The 24,483-nt window shown below is 40.8% G+C and overlaps 1 protein-coding gene across 1 annotated transcript in view; it reads right to left on the bottom strand.

The window, feature by feature from the left end:
- The window catches only part of DGKQ (diacylglycerol kinase theta), an 83,518-nt gene that overhangs the window by 33,787 nt on the left and 25,248 nt on the right, over positions 1-24,483 (bottom strand). The window contains 6 exon segments of the mRNA XM_085214161.1: positions 1,102-1,202; positions 9,476-9,544; positions 12,455-12,608; positions 14,031-14,156; positions 14,897-14,982; positions 19,410-19,509. Of these exon segments, the coding sequence (XP_085070287.1) occupies positions 1,102-1,202; positions 9,476-9,544; positions 12,455-12,608; positions 14,031-14,156; positions 14,897-14,982; positions 19,410-19,509 (636 nt within the window).

Below are 24,483 nucleotides of genomic sequence, written 5' to 3' on the forward strand. Positions count from 1 at the left end.
AAACTGAGTTACCAGAGGGAAAGAACCAGTGGAAAGCACTGACCTGAGCACAGTACTTTTCTCAAGTGGCAGTCACTCAAACTCCACGCTTAAAAGCAAAATTCAGCACCAATAAGCTGATGTGCAGTGCAGGCAAAATTTACTCCACAAGTAAGATGGCAAGTTACACTTGATTTTGCACACCTACTCTGCAGTGAACACAGCCCAGTAAGTCCTTTAGGAAAACTGGCAGTAATCTGATCTAGAATTATATGCATCAGCCTGACAAAATGTGCTTAAAAGTAACAATCCTAAATAAAAGTGCTTTCAGCCTGCTGTGAAATTTTCAGTGGAGGCTATTGATATATAGAATGCTAAAAGTGATTTTCAAAACTCCCACTGATTTTAAGCACACTATCAAGATAACAATTCTGAGGTAAAGTATTCTACAGACTCCCACGACAATTGATTTATGACTTGGGAGTCCTTATCATCCAATGGTGCAACTCCCCATACACCCCCTGGGCTACCCTCAGCACAGCATGGGATCTCTGCTTAGTTATAAATCAAGAACACATGGCTGAGTAGAGTCATCTTTCCACCCAATAAAGAACACTGAAACAGCTGGACAGTGGTCATTATGCAATCAATAATTCACTACTTTCACAATCAAGCAACAGATGTCGGTGTTGAAAGTGCAATGGTGGGTGGCTATGCAGCATCAACTTCAAACTATTAATGAAGACCTCCAAGCTACAGAAGAGGAATGAGATCTAAGGAGCTGATTATCTTGTACAGTGTATATATATCCTGAATACATTCAGCTCAATTAGTAAAATCAGACTTTGGTGTCATAAAAGGAAGGAGAAAGACTGCTTAACAAGTGATTTTCTGCTGCGTATGCTGTAGGATTCATTATGCAACAGACATCTAGACAACAGTATCTACAGATGTTTTACAACAATTACAGGAAGAAATCAAATTACATTAAAATATTCTAGACCACTGAGAGATTTTGTTGCTAAGTTACGTTTGTACAATCGATAGCCTTTGAATATTGCAATACAGAAATTATTTGCTCCTTCGTGGCACTGCAGTATTGACCTTCACTGGGTATCTTACCACAACTTCTTCATTTTTTGCAATCCTTGGAACTGAAATCAGTCGAAATTGGTTGCGTTTCACTGCATCGCTCCCATCATATATCTTTAACGTTTGTTTACCTGAATGAAAACAATTATAGTATTTCAATAATGCACCCCTCAAATCACAAAGCTACCTGCACAGGAATCATACAATGGAACTATTCAAAACCAGCTTTTAACTCAGTTGATTGCTTTTTCATCACAAGTTACGAGTCAGAACTTCTTCGTTCTGTCAATGTGCATTCAGAACAGGTGTACACTTATGGACAAAAAACAGAAGTATTTTAAGTAACAAAAAATTTATCGGGGTTTTGGTTATGAACCACAACACTTATCTCATCAGGTTTTCATTCTTACCATTCTTGACTGCCTTTGTTATTGACCAGCTCGACAATGTGAAAAACAACAGCAAACCATCACCTTCACTGCCACGTCAGACAGCATCCCTCTGAAGGAAGACTGAAACAGCTGCTCCAGGTGAGATGAGAAAGCAGAGGAACAGCACGAAAAGGAGAAGAAAGCTGAAGCAACTGAGAACCACAGCACTTGGCTGTGCTGCGTGTCACGGCAGCCTTATGGAGGCCCTGCTGAGAGCACGGAGTGCAGGCTGTTGGCAGATACCTCTGAAAGGGTGAAGCATTGAGGATTTCAGACTGATCTTTCCACAGAGCTGAGGTAGGACCCGCTCTGCCAAAGTCCACCGCAGGACCACATTTCTGTCTTATTTCAGCGAGTCTTTTGGAAGCAGCAGTAAAGTGTGGTCAAGCTGTAAGAGAGCAGGCAGCTCCCGAGCAGCTCCAAAACCGAGCGAGCCTGACACCCTGACAGCAGAATTGGTGACAGAAGTCACTCTGTGTGCAGCAGTGCTACAGAGCGTGATCCCGTAATGAAGCTGCACGGCGCTCATCGCAAGGCAGCGCAGTCGGTAGGAGCTGATGACGTGCAGATCTGAAATGCTCGAAGCTTAACAGAAAGCCACACAGCTGGTTCATCGTGCAGCCTGTTAATGCACGCTGTGATGGAGCTGTACCTTACACGGAGTCCAGCTTCGTCTTTCACCTTCAGCTCAGGAATGTTTCACAGTACTGAGAACCTCACGTTCTGAATCAGTACTGGCATGCAGGTGTGAAGAACTACGCTATTAAACTGTCCCTTGTTTAATGGTTAAAAAGGAGAGCTGGAACCGGAGGAGCAAGTTAAAAAACAAAATAACAACAGCTCATTCCTAGGTGGTGGCTGGAAGAAGCAAGCAAGAATCCTGGGCAGAAATCCACTGTTGTGTGTCTCTGTGCTCCGGGGAGGGCCTCTTAGTAAAGACTGCAGCAAATAACTGCTTTGCCAGAATGCTTCACCGATGCCATGATAGCATTCACATACACTGTTTAATGCACATGTTGGAACATCCTGACCCACAGAACATCAAACAAAGGTTGCAGGATGTTTCCATGTGTACTGTGTGACTTCCATCAAAAGCAAACACTGAGAACAAAAGGTTCTTCCAACTTTATGTTTGACAGCAGCATGTTTTAAACAAGATTCTCATCCTGAAAGCAAGACCCCACTGACAAAGATGGTTATCAGACTGACACAGGTCACTCTGCCTTTGCTCAGCCTTGTCAAAACCTCATCTGGAGGACTTCACTCTTCAGGACAAGAAGGACATGTACTGTACCAAGAGCAGGGATGACTCATAACAGTGATGGAGGGACAGAGGAACAAAAGCATCTCTCATACGAGGAGAGGCTGTGAGTGTCCACAGTGGAGAACGAATGCTCAGGGGGTCTTATCCACGTGTTTAAGTTTGCAACAGAAGGGTGTAGATGTCAGCAGAGAAGAGGCAACAGATACAGAAAACATTTTTTCTTATGTTGAAATGCACTGTGAGATTGGTAAATGACTGGAACGCGTTGCCCAGAGAGGCTGTGTGTCTCTATTCTTGAGGATATTCAAAACCCAACTGGACACTGGACATCATTCTTTATTTTTCAGTCATGAGCACATTTAAGTACTATCGACTCTCGCTTCTGAACCATCCTTACAAAGTCTATTGCCACTGCACTGAGATGGTAACAGATGTTCACAAATTTTTAATAGTAAGAAAACGACCTACTCATTTTAAAGTTGCTGGATTAATGTCAGGAAGAATGAAATTATTTTAGAAACAGATGTCTGTCACAGTGATCTGCGTGGTTACTGCAGCATGGACAGATTTTAACCAAAAGACACTGTGTCCTGGGTGACCTTATCTTGGGTTAACACGACCTGAGAAAACACAAACATGTTACTGAAGCACAACCAATGTTCTGCGCATAACCTTCCATAACACTATCAAGATCTCTACTGTTTTCTTTAGCAGTCCAGATGGTAGACAACCATCTGAGAATGAAAACATCCCATTTTTCGTACTTGTTTTCATTCAATCTGCCTTTGTAGTCTCCTTGTGAGATATGTCCTGACAGAATCCTCAGTAATTTTATCTGAAGGTTTTTTATGAGCTTTCCACTTCGTAAGATCAGACAAACATTGCAAAGGGCTCTTGACTCAAACTGACTTGCAAGGAAGAATTTGGATCTCAAGTATGTTCCTCTCACTTCAGCTTTGCAGTACGCTCGATCCTGCTTTCCTATAATACAGTTACTTATCATATAAAACAACTTCTATTTATGAGGAGAAAAAAAGCCACGTCTAACTTCTTTTTCACCGTCCTTCTCACTGGGGTCACTTGTACTACAAACTGAAGAAAGTTGGCTTTCTTGCAGATGGGCTTCTGGAGACAAACAAAAAGCTGAACAGCTTCTTATTTGACCACAGTCACCTGGAAAAACATTTCTCTACTAATTCAAGTGCACATCCACATCGTGAACGTTAGTGGGTGCGTGGGTGCCTCCTGTGAGTCTGTATACATCAAACTAACCTTGGACAAGAAGATCAACTATAACCACTTTCATCGTTAAATGACTCTCTTTCACTCTCCTGCTCCAAATGTGAAGTTTAAGAGAATGATCAAATTATGTAAGTGAGGTGCATGTCTCACTTTTTAGCATGAAAAAATAACTGCTAATGGTAATATTGCTAATAATAAACAGACGCATTCAAATGTTATAATTTCAAGGAGTTGCTGCCTAACTTACAACATTAATATTTCACTGAAAAATACTTCTGTTTAGAACTTTTACGTTTTTCCAAATGCACTAAACTAACAATATAATGTATTTTCTCTGACAAACATATTATTTATTATTACCTATTATTCTTACGGGCCAGCCTCAATAAGCAGCTGTGTACCACACATTTGCTCACTGTGGAAAACAGAGCATCATCTCCAACTCAGCCAGAACTCTCAGTTGAAAGAAAAGACTGCTCTTCGTGATCATCCTCCTCAAGGGGAAGACAACTATAAAGTCAACTCCAGGCATAACTTACCAAATTATGAAACTAGTTTTATAAGGCTAAGGTACTATTTTTAGTGGGGAAAAGAAGATAAATAGCATTTCATGACTCGTATCCCTTGACTTAAAAAAGTCCCCGCAGAGGGGACAGCCTCTGAAAAGACTGATGTGTGGCTCATGGCAGAGAGCGGAAGATGACAGAGTTTCTGCCGTTCAAGAAAAATACAGGCTTATGTCAAATGTATTGTGGAACTTCATCTGAAAAGAGAGAAATTCTAGCTATGCTGCTAATCAAGATCCATCCTTCCAAACAAAACATGCGCTGTCTGCATGCCTTCTGCTCTCATACAACACCCATATACATGTGAATTTTGGGCTGTTTCATTATTACCACCATTATTACTGCCTTTGAGGCAGCAGTAAAACCGGTATGAGACCTGTTTTTGTTTGGTTGTTTTTTTTTAAATTCCTTTTTCCTCCTTTTTCATTTTATTTGGCTTTGCAAGACACTACAGAAGAGTCTTTCTTTGATTCTTTCTTTTCTTTTTGTGGATGCTTTTCCAAGAAAACCACTAACAGGTTTGCCGCTTCCCTGAGCCAGTTTTCACGATCAGCTCAGATAATGATAGTTTCATAGCAAATCTGGATTGCAGAGCTGTGTGACAGACACTCTTTCATGTTTGTAGCCAATTGCTTACCCATCTCCTCCAAGAAGATTTTTAGAACTCCTCCAATCACAGGCTGTATGTATCAACACTTCTGCTGGTTTACTTGTCTTCCTCTTCCACTGCTTTAGGGCTCCCAATGCATTTAAACTGGATTTCAGCAGAACATGGGGCAGGTACTGGAAGCTGCTTTAGCAGAGCACTGTGGCCTTCTTTATGGCAGCTGAACATTTTGCTAAGCACCTTTAGAGGAAAAATCCCTGAACGCCCACATGTGCTGCCCTTGCTCACTGTTGAAAACAGTGTATTCCTGCATGAAGAACTACAGTGAAGGCTTCCTCTGCTCTGCCAGTAGGTTTGGGAGAAGACATTAACAAGCACTAAGTCAACGTCTTGGCTAAAACCAGTAACAGAACGTTACATCCCACTTTGGAACACTATCAACTGACTGACACACACAAAAAAAGAGAAGAAAAGAAAGAAAAAAAGAGGGAGAAGTGGCAATAAGATCTTCGGACAAGCCTTGTCACAAGTCCCTTAAGACAGGTAGTAACATTAGCTAGTACTCTCTCCACACCTTTCTGGTAATGATGACACAGGGAGATTCCACAATATTCCCTCTTGAAGATGCTTGCCAGAAAACCTCTTTAAATTTTCAGTAAGTATGTTTAGAAAAAAATGCTTGACCTCCCTATAAAAAGTATCTACACCAGTAAATGTTTTTTACCAGTCAGTAGGAGACATCAAGGGTAAGAGGAAAACATATTGAGCAAGAGAGGACAGGGCGACTGAGAGAGAACCAAACCAAACAGGCAGCAAAGCTGGGGAGCAAATGTTGTTACTGGGGAGGGAGGGGAACTGGGAGATGCTAGTGACGGACAGCTTAGCACAAGAAATTACAACAAGTATTTGTCTCAGAAAGACAGAAGTCTTTCTGAGTCTCAGAAAAGGCAGACAAAGAGGGCTGAGGGAAGAAGAGGAAAGAAAGATAAGCACTGCAGTGGAAAAGTGAAACAAAGCCACATGATTTTTCAGAAGACTTGTTTTTCTTTTCCAAGCAGTTACAGGCAATTCAGCCAAGGAAGGGAAATCAACACATACAACCTTTTCCAGCATTCAAGCCAGTATTTCAGAAAATCTTCAAATGCAGATTAAGAAAACTAACTTGAGGAAGAAAAGTTTTCACCATGACATCATGGACAGCATTTCAACTTGTAAGTTAATACCTTCTGAAGTACCATCAAACACTAGCTTTTTTGAGAAAAGAAGTAGAGGAGATGGAGAAACATCATCAATCATGCAGTACCTATAATGGCTAAGCTTTAAAGTAAATAAAAGCTGTTGAGACCTTACTACATGGAATTCAAATGTCCTCAGTGTTTTATTGATTATTGGCAAGCAACCAGGGCAGAATCTGATGTCCTTCCACATTCCCAGATTCCTGGTTGATACAAACCTAAGAGCCTCTAACGACTCATTTTTCATTTCAGGAGCTTCTGAGGTGGCTCCTCTGGGTTCAATTTGTTGCATGTATACAACAAGCCACTGCTGTTTTTCTTTTCTTTTTTTAAAAATTATTATTATTATTATTATTATTATTATTATATTTTCCCCCGCTATGTCTTCGTATTACCATGAAATAAGGTGAATGAGCTTAAAGCTTGCCTCAGGCTTCTTGAGCCTGACAGGACACATCTGAGGTTGAAACCTTTTTATGCTTTTGGCTTCAGTATCTAAGTTTCATGATTGACTTAAAATATTATCAATTATTCTACTACACGAGCTAAGAAACAAAGCAGATAGCAAGCCACTAATTCAGATTTTCTTCTAGTATTAATATAAAGACTTTGCACCTTTTCCCACTCTTTTCTTTTCTAAGGAAAGAGCATGCCTTTGCAGGCCAACACTATCAATATAATCTTATTTTCAATGCTTTTGAAAAATAGGTATCTGCAGAACATGGAAAGCTGGAATTAAGAAAAGCTACAATTTGGCAGAACATAATCAGTTCAGACACTCCTGGAAGAGAGCATGGTAACATTCCTAAGCCTGCAAAATACACTGTGTCGACACACAGAAACTAACGAATGGCTCACTCTAGATTCACATTACACAGTTTTTGTTGTGTGTTATCTAGGAACAAGCAGAAAAGGTCCAGCAGACACCCACCATGCCTATTTGGTATTTCAGCTGGTTGGCTATGGCTCCCCACATGCACAATGAATGGCAGGCAGGCAAAACCCAGCAATTTTGTCAGAGAAGTTAAGAGAGAAGGCAATCCCTACCCTGATGCAAAGGCATCAGCCCCACAGTCTGCAGTGGCATCCACCAGGTCAGTCTGCAGGAGAAGCAATGCGGGTCACCTCACCAATCGAGATCTCTGCCTGCGAGTGTGGAGATCTCCAGCCGGATGCATGGAAGAGCACTATGGGATTGTGTAAGAAACACTTAGGAGATGGAGCCCTTGAAGAGAAAAGAGGGATCAAAGTGATGTGGAGAGGAACAAGCATGGGAAACTGGAGGGGTAAGGAGATAAAAGGTGCTGGTCACACAGCAAGAAGCTGTAGATGGGTGCTTTTCATAGCCTGCACCTGGATCAGCACATACTGTCCTGTCTTCTCATTAAAGGCTCTTTCTAACTTCTGCTGATGTTATGTTCTTCTGTATGCATGCATTCATACACGTTTTTGAAAACAGCAACTGAGTGGGTCTGCAGGTCACTGTCACCCACATATCCACAGTACCCAAAACCAGAATGAGAATGGGTCTGCAACCACCTCTGAACATCAAGCAGGACCTACTGGCCTGCAAAGTAAGCAGCCTGGGAGGTACGTGTGCAAGTGTCTCAGGAGATAAGGCACCTGCAGATGACTGGAGGGACCAGAGGGTCCATGCTACCTACTAGAGAAATTGGGGGTGTGTCTGGGGGGTCCACTGAGAAACCTGGAAACATGAAACTGCAGCAGCCTGAACTCTGGGGGGGTATCAGATTTGGAGACCTCTAACATAACTGAACAAAAGCTTTCAAACACTTCATCTTTTTACTCCCGAATTCTTTAAGGAGATAGCTCAACAGGTATGGAATGATTCTACTTTCTAAATCACAGCAAAGAGATTAGGATCTATATTGGTGTCTTTATTGTGAAAATGCATTTAGAAGTGGTTTCCTTTAAGAGAACTACTATATTTAAACATAAGGAATGATTCTTAACATTTTCAAGGCAAATGTACCATCTGTTGCTGCTTTCTCCAGCCCCCAGAGGATACTTGAATCAAAAGACATAATCAAGGTTACATCCAGTTCAGCTGCACATCAGGGTTAAACCAATGCAGTGCTGAAGGCTAACCATGCTCTTTTACTTATTAGTCATTAAGAGACTGCAGCTTCAAACACTGAAATAAAAGCATACTTGAGATCACTTCCATAACCAAGTTAACTTTCTTTTAAAATCCAAACAACACTTCCAAATGTAGCACATTACCTGTGGAAGAGCTTTAAACAAACAAATAAACAAACAAACAAACAAACAGGAGGATAAAACCCTATCTGTTGATTTTGAATTTCTGTTTCTACAGCAACCCAGGCAGCTACATCAGGTAACAAGTATCATGCTTTTCTGTTTACTACTAACAATGTAGGGACTGGGCTGCCCCTTAAATCATGGCTGGCTTCAGCATCTGAAAAGTAAAGTTTTGACTAATACTAAGCCCAGAAAATATCAGAATTAATGCATTTACAAAATGCACTGAGAAGTGCCAGCCTGGCTCAATCCTGCTGCAGGGAAATACATTCATTTCTAATTCACCATGCCTGATCAAAGCTATAAATTCACCCGGTATCTTCAGTAAGATTCAGATCCAGCTACCTTAAAGGAAGAAGGTTTGAAAGATACGATGTCCAGCCTTTAAATTATTAAATTATTTTCCTTTGTCTGGATTTTTAACACCATTCTTTCCTTAGCTGGTTATCGTGTTGAGCGAGATGGCTAGCTGGGATTTATTTCTTTTCAAAAGTAACTTAGTGCTGAAGTACAGAAGAGCAGAAAGGAAGTTTAGGGAAACTAAATTTTGTGGCTGTTTTGATAGGGTAATGAACAGATTGTCACTTCTGGTAATCTGCCAGCGGAAAGCAGAGATGAGATGGTAAGAGCCCTGGATGTGTGCTGGACCTCGAGCTGATACCTGGCGCTAGAAGAATCACTATTTAGTATTTTTCAATAAAGTAAAATAAATTAACATTAAATGAATTAAAGACCACAATAGGTGAAAATTTACCACTTGCTGTAACTCTACTTACTTGAATCTGTTGAAATTTGGACATCTTTTGCTGGCCCCTGTGTTGACCCATCAACATCATCACCTTCATCTGTGAAAAAAGAAAGATTTTAAGGGAGGACTCTTTCATATCTGAACTAGGTAAAGAAAAGTAGATGCTGCTTAAGGTTTCCATAGAAGATTAACACAAAAGAATCCAGTCAGAAGAAAGAAGCTCACTTCCTTCTGGCTGTTTTAGAATAACAATCCATACTATGCAAAGTGCTAATAAAACACGACCCACTGCACTGTTGTGTAGCTACAGTGAAAGCATATGTGAAGTCTTTCCACTGTTAGCTCTAATACCGCAATTAGAGTGTTTCACCCCTTCTTCAGACTGTGACATCTGCCTATTACCAAATTGCATGCAGCAATTCCATAAGTAAGTTTCAGATCTTGACAAATCAGTGCAGGAATTGAAGTTCTGTAGGATCAGGAACCGTAGGAACAAAAGCCAACCCAAGTACTGATGGTATCATGCTTTTCATACTCCCACCTCTCAAAATTCTCAGCCTGTCTTGACTGGGCTACAAGCCAGGCAATAACTTTGTAGAAAATAGGCACAGAGGCAGAAAGCAGGAAATTGAGGAACAAAATAAGGGGAAAAAACAAACAAACACCAAAACATGAAAAACAAAAACACAAAAGCATTAAGATAGAACTTCAGACCAATAAGAGCGTGAGGGAGATCAGAATCCTAACAGAGGAAATCCTTCCAAGAAGCAGAATTACAACACGTGAAAAACAGTACTCAGCAGGAGCCCTGGAGCCCAATCAACCTACAGAATGTTTGGTTAACGCTTCAACAGAGGGCAAGAACAGCCAGCAGTCATGCGTTTGAGTTGGTTTTTTTACGTACTTTTTAATATAGGAGTACTGAAATACTTTCCTTGCTTTAAGTGACATACGGACAAAGTTTCAAACTGGAATGCTTTCTACAATTTCCCTTCAAGCAAAATCAAACTCAAAAAAAAGTAAATGAGAAAATAAATGAAATAATTCCTGACCACTTCCTATTCTCTTATTTTTCTCAGTTTAGGTGGAAAAGAGCTGGTATCTTCCTCTTATGATTTTCTCCTCAGTCTGGATAGCAGGGAAATCTACACAGACAGCAACGTGAAACTGCTGTAATGAAGTTCTCTGAGCACTTCTGAAATACAGTAAGGCAGGAGACTTGTGGGGCAGGCATGGAATGGCAGGCATGAAACTTCAGTCTCAAATGGAATTCAACATTAGATTGCATGGCCCTTCCCCTCTCACCCCACGGTGTGTTACCATCATGGTATCACGCTCTTTCCTCCTCCTTCATAAAGCCCATCATCTCCTATGAGTTGCTGTGTGTGTGAAAAGTAATGCGGAGGATCCAGCATGGATGCATGCAGGCTAACAAAGACCAGCGACCTCATGTCACTTGATTCAGCATTAGGCTCAGGATGACAAGGGCTCTGAGGGCATACTGACAATTGACCAGTCCATCTGCACAGCATCACTGCACAAGAGCACCAGGGCACCTCTCCTTCCCCTCAAGTCTGTCCCTGACCCAATGGCTAACGGCTGATCTACGCAGCATTCTTCTGACTCAAAGTACTAGATGTACATTTTAATTAAAGGAATGCAAACAACATTATTACTACAATAACCTTGAATGTGTGTAATAAAATTTGTACGGTTAACAAGTACCCTATACACTGAAGTGAAGATCTTTCTCTTTCATCATTTAAAATAATGAAGGAGAAACTAGAAAGCACAGCTTGGATGCTCCCCGTCGTGCTGGTCCGTGTTCAAGTTTCATTGAGAAGTGATTTACAAATTAAAAAAAAGAGCTTAAGTCCGACAAACTGTTTAAAAGATAAACTTGTTTAATATCACAGACATCATACCAAAACAGGCTGTTTAAAAGGCTCTTGATTAACTTTTGTTAATAATAACATAAATGTTCCTTCACTAAAGCTTTTGGGAGACTTGTCAAATACCAAACAACACACAAATCAAGATCCGTAAGGACTTTCCTAGTATAAATGAGCTCATCTGGATTATTTATTTCTGGTATTAAGTTGGAAGAATTAAAGACTGCATCACTTCCAAGTACGTACCGTACCTCCCCTGGTGAGGAGGCAAATTCATTAAAAAGAAAAATAATTCACTGAGAAAAATCAGGCCCAGCAACAAACAAGCCACATAAGACTCCCCCTGGTCCTGCAGACTTCCACAGGTCATTTCAGTGCATGTTCACTATGTGGGCTTAGGGTCATCAACCTCCTGCTGCGGTACCTTCTGAATACACCAGCACGTGGTTTCTACAGCACATAACTGCCAACAAGCACACTAAATGCAATCCTAGAACGGAGTTCAAAGCAGAAAGCTCAAGAACAGCTGTCAGGCTGAGAAAAGAGCAGCTGCAAACATCCGACTTTCAAGACTTGTATTTTACCTACCTTGTATACTGTATTCAGAAACAGAATCAGAATATCAATCAAAAAATACTTCAGTGGTTCAGAAGTATTCCCTTGATCCTAAAGAGCTGTTAAACAAACATACACTCTAGATGGCAGCAGAACATTACCCTGCTAAACGCACGACTTTCAGCACAGGAGGGCAAGCACTTGAAGAGAGGCAAATAACAATGTTCTTACACATCACGGGCTAAATAAAAATCAAGTGTATCAGCACGTGTTTATCGCAACAATAATCTGCTAAGAAAATCTTTGGAGTTTAGATTTTTACTTTCTGTATGCTCACTGCTGAAAGAGCAGCGTTCCCACTGCCCTGTGGCAGCTAACAGAAGTTGCAGCAGTTTGCACACCATGCATTTACAACCCCTACCCTGCCCATCACATCAGCAAAAAAAGTTCTAGCCCTGCCACAGGATCAGCAAAAATCAGCAATCATAGGCTCCGCAGGAGTAAAGCACGAGGTCAAACGCACACATCGATCAGCTGCATACAGCTTCAGAAGCTTTTACCTGATTCTGTTGGCAGGTTTTCTGATATTCGAAAGCAGTGCAGTTTGCTGAAGTTGCGAGAAAATAACTGCACGCAGCTCGGAGGAAGAATCATGCTCCTCAGTCTTCCAAAGGTGCACTCTGGGGTGACAACTACATAGCAAGCAGCATGAGCCTAAAAACAGGAGCATCAGTCAGACATCTTCTGAAACACCAAGACAGCAAACGTATACGTAACAAAATATGTTCTGCAGTGACAAAAACTTGGCGAGGATGTTTACAGACCTTTTGTAAATCACTTTCTTGACATCAGTCATTTTTTCACACTAGGATTTAATCTGTGCCACCAGGTTGTTAAACAAAGGAACGGTGGAAAGTTTCAACAAGTAAGAAACTGCAAGTATGACAAATCAGCTCTGTTACAACGTAGTAATTTTCAGACAGGTATCTGGAGAAATTAAAATTTTGCTTTCAGGCCACAATCTTCTGTTCCACACGGACACTTCCTGGGTACGTGAGAAAGGCAGGCGGCTTACGCTGAAGAACTTTTAAATAGCAGTAACTTGATTTTAGTGTAAGCATATAGGCAACCTGCTGACAAGTACTAGCTTGCAAAATTCTGGGCTAAGATATGCTTGGGGTTCTACTGCAAGACACATCTGGCTTGCTTCTGTCTTTTTAATTGTCCTGGGTGCTCCACTACTGCATGCACGTCCTGTAACTGTGGCCATGCTGCACATCACGTTGGTGAGGCTGTTTGCAGACAGCTCCTGCCACCTCAAAAATCATGAGCCAGATTCCAAACACAAAACACACTACTTTTAAAATAGATGGATAACTGATTCAAACAATATCTGAAATATTGCACAGCATCAGACTTTCATTTTAGATGATTGCCTCGTCTTGCATTATGTGACAAACCGATTTAGTTCACCAGATGCACATCTCGGTTCCCACCTGCATGTGGTGCTAATTTACACTGCAACCGTCTTTCAACAAAAGGTAGCATTCAGTTGAGGGACTAATTCTGATCTGCACAGCAGCTTGGCATTTGTGAAGGCTACTGAAGGCCACAGTCACACTGCACAGGAATTAAGCGTCAGTGATGTGGAAGGAAAAAAAAAAAAAGACAGAAGCTGGCATTTGCTAATAAAAATGAAATTCCAGGTTAGGGCTATTCGGTATTGGCAGAGGAATATGCATATTGGAATGTAACTCTTTTTGCAACACGTGTGAATTAAAAGAGCTTCAGATTTTGTGCACCAGAATTAACTGCGTGCTTATAAGCTGAAATCTTTAAGCATAAGTTAGTCTCCATTCAATTTTAATTCCATTGTTCATATACGAAGTTTAACTTTGATTTTGCAAACTGCTCATTTTGGTGGCTAAAGGGAAACAAAAAAAACAAAACATTTTTTTCCTATTTCATAAATAGGTTGGAAAGAACATTAAGGATGATCTAGCTTAAATTCCCCTGCTACGGGCAGGCATGGCACCAACTGATATAGACACACACACACGTAAGTATTTAGTGTATGCACACATTTTCTATACATAAAAATATATCTGGTTCCCACAAATACAGCCAACAACGTACCAGGATGCCACACCATTCACATCTCATGCCAGACAGCACCTCAGAAGAGCCACAGGTTTTTTTGCAAACTTCACAACGAGCTCCTGAAGGAAGGTTTCCCTCCCTCCAGTGGTGATGGTAAGTGTCCTGGCAGAAAACATCACAACTTAGCATTACATCTGACAACAGCTACAGAAACACCTTCAGCCTAATTTTAAATGAGTAATTCAAAAGCCAGTAAGAAAGCAGGCCTGGAGTGTTATTTTTTCACTAAAAGTAAGACCCTCAGCAATCTTGTATTTCATAGAAAGAACTTATCAAACTCCCCAAACATTTATTACACACTGCTTTGTCTTTGCGGTCCACCAAGACTGAACATTCTTCAAGACTGAAAAATAAGTCCTGGAAGAGTAGTGCTGCACATATATTGGACAGTGGGAAGTCAGGAAGTCTCATCTCTGACAGACTGCAGGAAGACAGAAATGTTGTAATGTTCACCAGGGAACAGCTTACTCTACAGGAAAAACATAATTTCAAACCGGCTTCTACAATGCAAGTATTTAGAAAGATCCCACATACTTGTTTCAGCTTTTAATTAGGACACTGTGTACACTGACTTTTCAGCAAGAGTTCTGTAAACCTCAAGTTCACCTCACTATCTGGAACACATTCCACAGCCACAAGTCTTTGCCTGGAGATAGGCTGCAAAACATCTTTGTTAACTGTCAGCCTGTGCAAATTAAAAAAAAATAAATACCCCCCAAAAAATACCCCCCCCAAAAAAACAAAAAACAAACGTTCAGGACTCTTGTCTCCCACGCCTCTAACCCTCATTTTTGCAGTGAAAATGTGTGAGCACTTTCTGCAGCAGACAAACTGACACTTACGTGGTCCTGGTGCCCATCCTGGTGACACTGCCGGCAGTCACTGCAAGCAAACAGGATGCAATCTGTGTGGACATGCAGCTCACAGACTGAAAAGATGAAAACAACAAAATCAGAGCCAGAGTCTCTCCTGCAGCTCCTCTCTTCCTTCCTCCTTCTCCAGTACCTTTCTGCAGCACATTTTCATCCCTTCATGCTCTTTTCTGTTCAGCAAAGACAGGCAATAAAAGCTTACCAGCACTACCCTGAGTGTGGCTCCATTACCTTTGTGTTACATTAATGCAGCAAATATGAGGAAAGGCTGAGCTAACTTTGCTTACAATTACTACTTGCCTTTTTTTTTCCACACAGCAAGCTGAATTTGTTGCAATTGTTTGCCTTATTACAGCTTTGTATCACCTTTCCACGGGAAGAGCTGCCTGCTGTAGTTTTATCACTCCTGAAGTCTACTCTGATTTAATCAAATCCAAAAAACTCAAATGTTAGAAGCAGGAACGGAAAGTTCTGCATCTGAACATCAAGTATTGAACCTAATATCTTCCTGATATTGAATTATCTTCCTGAAAGCATGCTCCAAACCCCTTCCAAACCCAATGGATCCCCAGCAGGTGAGGGGCACAGCACAGCGCCCTGAATGCCTCATTTGCTCAGGAAATAAATCCTCTTCATTACTGGATGACACACTGAGCACTGAGTTCTAAACTCAACCAGAACAAACAGGTATATTCATCCTGGAAATCTGTCTAAGCTATGGCAGCACACTGCAAATCACAGTTTTGCTGTCAGGAAAAAGAAAACGTTACTTTTTCTCAGAGCTTTCTCCTAAGTAGGCTTCACATTGCCTTCCAAAATACCTGAGATACTTCAGCCAGAACTTTTAGTCAAGCCTGAGTCTGTTGGATATGTTTCTTTATTTCTTAAAATCTAGCTTGGTATATCAGATGTGAAAGAAAAGAGTGCATAGGAAAAAAATAGTTAAAATAGCTAAAAAACAAAAACAAAAACACAAAAAAAACCAGCTAAAAGACTTCAATGTCTAGCTTCTATTGCAAAGAATACCTATTCTATCTGTTGCAAAGGTTAGAACAGTTCTTTACGGAAGAGACACGGATGTATGAAAAAGATGTATTTCTAGCTGCTTCTTAAAGACTTGTCTAGACAAGTGCTCTGGGAAGGCATCCAACCTCTTGGTCAAGTAAACAAAAGAAAGAAGTAAGAGCCGAGATTCTCCAAGTATAATTTTTTCCCCTGTAAAACAGGTGATTGATCCAAGCATGTTGCAATGGTCCGAAGAGTGCAACCTGAGGGCTGAAAGGCAGAACTGTGAACGTTACCTCTGCTACCAGAAAGCATCCTGAAAACAGTATTCCATTTCCTGAAGCGTAATACCTCATTCTGAAAGAGCTCTTCAAGCTCTAGAAAAGGTGGTCACACCAACACTGCGTTACTCCAGCCCTGAAGAAAGCCATCGTCTGCCACCACACCGCAGCGCAGCGCAGCACAGCGCAGCCTGCCATCTCTACAACCAGCCTTCAGGCAGCTCTCCTCCTGGGGACTCTCCCGAGCTCAGCCATCTCACCTGAGCTGTGACACAGTTCCTCCTCAGCTCGTGCTTCCCCTGAAACCGTGCTCACAGACCGAACAGGCATATTTTACTGCTGAATAAACTCAGCCACTAGGAAAACTAGGTGCTTTGAGTCACAGCTTCGCTAATGGCAAAGGCTTCTGCAGATCAGGTTACGGCTTCAAGGAACTGATGAAAACTTTTTCTGTATCATTAGCTCTGCTAACACAAACACACACTGCCCTCTGCTCTCATGGGTAAGAATACAGAAGGTTTTAAAATTGTTTTCTCCCCTGATGCTACTGACACCAACCTCCTCTCACAGTTAGAAAGAAAATGTGTGCATGTGAAGGGCAGGAGTGCCACGGAGTCAAACCTTAAGGCAGCAATCCCACTGATGGGAAAGATAAGGCTGCTCATGTGTAAAGACCCATTCAAATCTGCATGCCTACCAGTACTGTCTCTAGCAGCACTTCCACAACCTACTCAGTTCTTCAAGTCATAGCGGAAGGTTTCCCGTTCAGCTTTATCATGACGTGCTGCGAATGGACTTCAGAAATATAAGCTTGATAGGACAACCTTTAAAAAACTACCCACGCTCCTCAAAAAAATAAACAAAACTCACTCATTAAGTAAAAGTTCACAATTTACTGTACCTGAATGATGCTTGAAAAGGAACTATTACAAAGCAACCAATATTAACAAATGTTTGTGTTGGTCTCCTTTTTCCTCTTTTATTTCCATTCCTTCTCGGAAAGAAAAGGAAATGGAGCATCCAGCATCCTGAGTCCAGGTTGAAGAGTTTTTAGTGAATTCTACAGCAAGAACTGCTATCTAAAGCAATTAATAATTGTCAGTAGAGATTGATTCATATACTTCATAGGCAAAAAAAAAATAAAATGGTATATAATCTTATCAAGAGTTAAGATACATAGATGCTAGTTTCTGAAAACAGATGCCCTATCACACAAACAGTGTTTGCCTGCTAACTTTCCTTTAAAAAAAAACACAAAACCAAAAGAAGACATTGCAAGACACAGAGAGCCTAAAGCAACCTATGCCAATTGTTTTAGAAGTGCATCCAGCTATGTCAGCCATTTGCTTTGAAAAAGTAATTTCATGTTAGCAGCACTTTCTGCTTTAGTTGGTGTACATCAAGTTTTCCAAGAATAATTCTTCAAACTTAGCATCAGAAGAGAACATCATAACCAACAGCAGACTTGTACTATTAAGCACAGTCACCACAAATCAGCAAAAAAGGAAGCAAGTCTAACATCTACATTTGTACTTGAAAGCTGATTTCTAAAACAAATTCTAGAATATCTTTTGGAGAGGAAAGAAAGGATTATTTCTTTCTCGTACATGTTATTAATCTCAACTGAGTTACATTTTTGAAAAGCCAAAGAAATAAAAGTTGTAGAGCAATTAGTATTCAGAACACGGAACAGCAAAGTCACACCATGCACAACAAAAGCAACCTGTTCAATTCATGGAACATAATTCACAATCCTCCATGAAATAGGAAAAAATGCCTACACATTTGTATTACCTAACTGTAATGTGATTTCACATGCTTCTTGGAAACATGTGAACACGAAAAACATATTCACTTGCAACAGGTACAAAAGTAATACAATATAATTAAGATTGTAAGAAGGTGAGGGTTGATGAAGGCAGAATGTATAAAGCTTGAACTATGACAGATCACTAAGCTAAAGCTATTTCCAAGAGTTAAGAAGACTCAGCTAGAGAAAGTTTCCTTTCCAAATTCTTGGTTTATTTCACGTCTCACTCCAGTTTAGAAAGCTAATAAAAATAGGTCACAGGAAAAGACTCTGTGCTATCTGTAGCTCGCTGACCATCCCACTAAGCAGCCAGCTCACATGCTATCTATTTTGAGTGACAGACTCCAATTGTCAGTAGAACAAACTTTGGATTTGTTATGCAGCTCACCAGATAAAAGCAGAAGCACAGAAAAACCCCAAAAACAAACAAACAAAAAAACCAAACCACTGCATAATTTAAAGTCTAAATTCTTTGATCAAGGAGAAAAATTTTCCCTACATGTACACCTAAGTGACCGCATCAAGTAAGACATTATCTGCAGCACAGGACTCATCCTGAAAGCATCCCAAATCTATCTCAGGAGGCTTTTAAACTTTTAAAAAATAAAACAAACAACAAAACAAAGCCAGAAAAAAGAACAGTTTATAGCTAGTATTCATTTAAAACACTACATTCCACTGAACCTCACAACATCAACCCAATAAAGATCAACAGAAGTCTGTGACAAGAGTGTCAAGGGAGAATTAAGGAGTTGCATCCCATCAAAATCAGAGCAGTACCCATGCCAACATATGTTTCCAATCAATGGATTCTGAAATCATAGTGCTTAGATGATCTCTTACATTATTTTTTTAAGAGAATTTATGGCAGAATGCAAAGAGTAGTACTACTTTGATAAATAATGAGGTTACTTTCCACAAAAGGCACTTCACTCCCTTTGAATGCAAAAGACATCCAAGACAAGTAACACACAGTTATATTCCATTCTTCTGTAGAAAAAGGAAGGTTTCAGAAACACAGAAACCTGAAGTTCCATGCAACAAAGGTTTCCACTGGAAAAAGAAATTATTTCAACAGAGGAAGTCTTTACTTAGCCATAATAATTTCTCATTCTTTGCATGTCTCTCACATGGACTTACAACACATCATCAACACTACGGATTTGTGGTGCCTTGCATTTTACGTGCACATTTCCACTGCCAATGAATGGACAACAGAATCTCAAAAACGCAGTGAGGGCATTATGATACACACACGTATGTATGTTCACACGTGTGTGCAGATACACGTGCGTATGCATACAGACAAGCAGGGCACGCAGAGCATACATCACTGGATGACACACGTATTACTGGATGGCCACACAAACCGAGCATTTTGAATTACCTTCGCATCGAAAGGCAGGTGACTCCAGCGACTTCCTGCACACCGTGCAGAACTTTCTTTTGTAATGTCCTGGCGGCCCGAAGCAGTGTGCAACTGGAATCTGTCAAAGAAGAACACCTGGAACATCATCCACAGTATTCATGGCCGACAGAAGCTGTTCTGTCCTGCAGAACAGGGCAGTATATGTAATGTGTACTTAAGTAAACCTGAGAGGGAACCAATGTTATATGCATACATCTGTATCTATATAAATCTACATTTAAATATATAAATAAATGAAAATAGCTTTAGGTGCCAGTCCTGATGATTCACAGTGCCATGAATGCTAAGGCTTCCTTTGTGCTCAAACAACTTACCTGAAACCTCAGCTGACCTCTTAAGGATTCTTAATTGAATCAAAGACCATTAAACAGTAATAGCTGCACACAGATGCTCTCAGACAAAATACCCTGAAGACGCATTCAAGACAGTTTACAAAAGCTCAGTACTGCACAGTCCACACCAAAGACTGAAAGTTACAGTAGCAGGTGGAGGCAGAAAAGGATAATGAAAAAAAAGAAGAAAAATGAATACTAACACAGCATCCCTGCTCGTGACGCTGGGATTGGAACTAGATGACCTTTAAGGTCCCTTCCAATCCAAACTGAATCAAAGTTTGATAATTGTGAATTGTAACTGTGAAACAATTACAGCTGCTTACATACACATCTCCTCAGACAAAATATTCCAAAGACACATTCGAGACAGTTTCTAAAAGGTGAATGTGGCCACAAAGCACTCTATGATTCTATGAGGGAATACACCTGAGCTTTATGCTTGTTCTAGGGACCACTGTTCCTACAAGATGCATACCTTTGTCAAAACTGACATGTGCATTATAAGAGAGAAGCATAACTGCATCTCTAAGATGTCGGAATTCAAATTTTCACATTTTTAAACTTGTATTTTGCAACTCTCAAGCCCTTCCTGACAAACGTACCTGATCTATCTTCTGGCTCTTGCATCAGAAAAAGAAAAAAAAAGACTTGTGAGGGCTAACAAGTGGCTTCTTTAAGCATGAATCAAAATCTGTCATTCCCAGAAAAAGTGTAAGAAATAGTGACTTAAGGTACACATAGCCACAGACACCTTTTCCTACATGATGCACAAGCAAACAAAGTTTTGAGAAGGATTTGAGTATTCTCCTTATGGAGTTTTCCTGTGAACAAACTAGCAATAAATCTGCCACATCCTGAAACAGAGTTTGGAGACCTAAATGTCCCGTCCACTTACGAAAGTCTGGTTCCCTCCTGTACTTCCACCCCTGAAAGCATAGGCACAGTTATGCTAAACAACCCTGTACTTTGAGCACAAACAGTGAAATAAGCAAGATAAAACTTTGCCAGATGTAACATGAAAGAAGACTGCTGGAAGTTTAATCAAGAGGTAAATCAAGAGAGATCTTTGTTAGCCCAATAATGTGCTTTGGACACATGGCATGGACTTGCAATCCTTTCAACAACCATGTCTGAAATCCAAATCTTCACATTCCCAGTCTTGAGTCCGGCTATTTTATCTTACAGTTGGCACAGAAAGGCAGAATTTTCATTCCTGCCACAGTGTTTAATAAGCAAGAAAAGTTATCTAAAGAAGAAGAAAACAGTTTTGTGCAAAGCAGCGTTTATTTTGGAAAAGACTGCAAAACTGTACTTTGACAAGGGACAAACTTCTCCAGGGCCTGGGCACTTACCTAGAAGGCTACAGGGAAGAAGACAAGTCTAAATTCTGCAGTCTAAATTCTATTTCAGCCCTGGTGATGACCTTCTAAAGACTCGAGTCAGTGCCAGAAAGAAAAGAAACACTGATCGGAACGTGGGGTGGAAAAAAGACAAAAAGAATTGTTTCCTTCAACTTCTTGCTTTCAGAAACAAGACAAACAAGCTTTTTTTTTTATTATTATGACTGCTCCTTCTAACTTGCTCTAGAAATTCTACATACAAAAACTACTGCAGAGCCTGCAGGAGAAGAAGAGGGATGATGAAAAAAAACCCATGGAAAGTAGCCAATGCAACACAACGAGCCAGCTGATTGATCACACGCTGCTTTCCCTAGCAGCTCACTGCATTACTTTTATTGTCAAAGAAGTTCCAAGCATCCCACACCTAAACAATACCAAACTCTTAAGACAGGGAAAGCCAGCGAGGCTCCATGTCAGCACACGAAATGTTATCTGTTATTCACTAATTTACATTCACCTGTACAAGTGCAGCAAACTACAGACAAAGGCAGAGGCTCACAGAAAGGGAGTGAATAATTGATGAGAGTCGAAACTTCTTTTTCAATTCAGCTCCTTCAATTACTTTATGCAAACCACTAAAATCAACTCCCTCAGATAGATACAGAAAATTTCGACTCGCAATACCACTAAGTGACATCTAGGTGCCTTCACACTATTGATCAGAAATCCATCAAGAGAAAATCTAATACTAACACTCCAGCATAATCTCCAGGATGACCTTGTACTGATGCACAGGATGTTCCTAGGCCTGATGTTATTTGCTGCCACCTGGTAAGAAATCCAGAGCGTTACTGCTATGCATTTCTATAGCAGTTTGTATCAGCCAGCAATGAAATTTGATTCTACAGAAATCTAAAGGTTACTGACTCCTATCCCTTCAGTGCAATTTGTGCAAGAGCAGAGCACAAAACCACACAACTGCATCATACATAGAGAACAGCAACAAATGCATCTCCAGCAACAACCTACTACAAACTTTAGAATAAAAGCACGAGAAATAATTTTTTTTTAATTGCTCCTCATCTTGAAATGCATGGGGCAACACCAAGTTACCAGCTTAACACCTTCTTCCGCTGAAATGCAATCACTGCATAGAGAGCAGCCCAGCTACCACCTACAATGTACGGCTCATGGATAGAGTCAAAGACACAGACACTTTCATGAGTGCCTCCAAAGGCTGGGCAAAGAGAATCTAACTTGAAGTCATCAGTTTTCAGCTCATTTTTAAGATAGGCAAAGTTAGCTAGGAAGCAAATCACTTCATAATTTGCTCCCAAGGCTAGTTACAAAGGACTGTTCTAGAGTCAAAATATAGGACTGTTGTAGAGTGCCAAAAAAACTCAGTAACAATCCAAACGTGTAGGTGTTCCTGAAACAAGCACAACAACATACGCTGACGTTTCCTCATCCAAAGCTCTCAGGGCTCATTATGGTACCCACACCTTTGCTCCACAGCGGTATCAGATCTGACTGCAACCCATGTCCTCTCCTGCAACACCCACACAAAGACCACGCTCTCTGAGAGAAGCTAACTTTGTGATTCAGCTTTCCCCAGCGTTAGAATCTTTCCAGCTAATTACTTATTGCTCAGGAGCCATGGACAGCTATTTCACTCGCTTGAAGTCTCTGCTTTAACAGTGAAATCTCTTTATTTCTGCAACATAAACACTCAGTATTTTGCACTATATTTCTGCTTCTTCCTTTTAGATACAAAGAACGTAAATTACTCTTTGTGTTCAAAATGAGGTTCCTCCTTTGTACTCTAATGCATCAGCTGCTGCTACAAAGCTCCTTCAAGTGCAAATTCCATGTGGAAGTTTTGAAACTGAGTAAGAATACCAACTGAAACAATAACTTACTGTAGATCAGGAGAGAAAAGTAACTTAAACACCAAAACAATAATTGGTGCTAATGCAAGGGAATAAGGGACATACCCACATGTAACCTCAGTACATCCAGAAACCATTTCTTCATGCTACAGGACATGCTATGTCCATGATAGAACATTAGACCTTAGCTACTCATATGTAAAGTAGCTCTCAAGGACTCTAAAGGATGGGAACTGTGCAGCAAACTAAATACCATTTCAAATCAGGAATTTGCTGTATTTCTGTCGTACTTCTATTGTACTTCCGTTGTACTTCTACGGAAGGAAGACCTGTGTAAGACCTTTGCACTGTAATTAAGAGTTGCTTGCACTAGCTTTTCTTATACTGGAAAGAGAAGCTGACGTGCCAAGTACCATCACTCCTTGCTTTTATTGCTACAGTGGAAGCTAGCTTTTATCAAGATCAACACTGGGAATGAGCAGAAACAAACTCAGTGACACTCCACACCCCTCCTGAAGCTGAAGGGTCACTGGTACAGCCATGGGGCTATTCTGGAAGTGTTGAACCAGGAGCACAGCACACTGCAGCGAGCAACCTGGAGTTCATGAACTACAGTGCCAGCCCTCCTCTTTTACCCCAGTGGCTGGCTATCACTTTGGAGAAGAAAAAGCGGAAAGCTTAAGGCAAGGATTACCAATAAACCATTTTACCCCTTGTTTGCTAAATTGTGGCGTGTGGCTGGCATGCTCCAGGCAACTGCATTTGAATCACAGTGCAGCTAAGGGCCAAGTGTTGAAGAGCTGGGGGTCAGACCTGCTTGCAGAAGGTAGCCGGGGCTGTCCAAGAAGCTCCCAGGCAAAATCTGATCAGTCTGGAGTCCACCCACTGCTACAGTAGACACAGAACCCAGAACTGCAGAACAGGAGCAGAGACCATTGAGTTCCATCCAACTGCTAAATAAAGCAGCTCTCCTACAACAGATCACACAGGTGAAAAAGCACAGACATATCTAACAAAGCCTTTCCACTACAGCAAAACAAAAGGGGAAGAATAAAGAGAGAAACAAAATTCCCCCATGCAACTATTTTTCATAAAATGTAAGAAAAATATTAAGCATTCATTTTTTTTGCCTTTAATTTCATGTTGCAGATCTAACTCCTCCCCCCCTTCTTCCAAAAGCACTTACGTATAACAAGATGAGTGGGGCAAAAACTCCACTCCAGAAAGGAGACAAAGAAATCAGAGAAGGAGAGGCTGCATCCCAGAATAAAAGCCCCTGAGCTGCAGAAGGAACGGATGCTGCTGTTGTAGGACTACTGAGCACGAAGCGCCCGATTCAGAACGGCTTACCACTGTTGGGTCTCATTCCCCTAACCAGAATAATCTTTATTCTCTGCTATTTTCAACTTTTCTAGCAGATTATGAGAAACAAAGGAACTGACCCACGCAGCCAATTGCAGGACACAGC

The sequence above is a fragment of the Meleagris gallopavo genome, chromosome Z (genome assembly GCF_905368555.1).
Source record: "Meleagris gallopavo chromosome Z, MGAL_WU_HG_1.1, whole genome shotgun sequence".
NCBI lineage: Eukaryota > Metazoa > Chordata > Aves > Galliformes > Phasianidae > Meleagris > Meleagris gallopavo.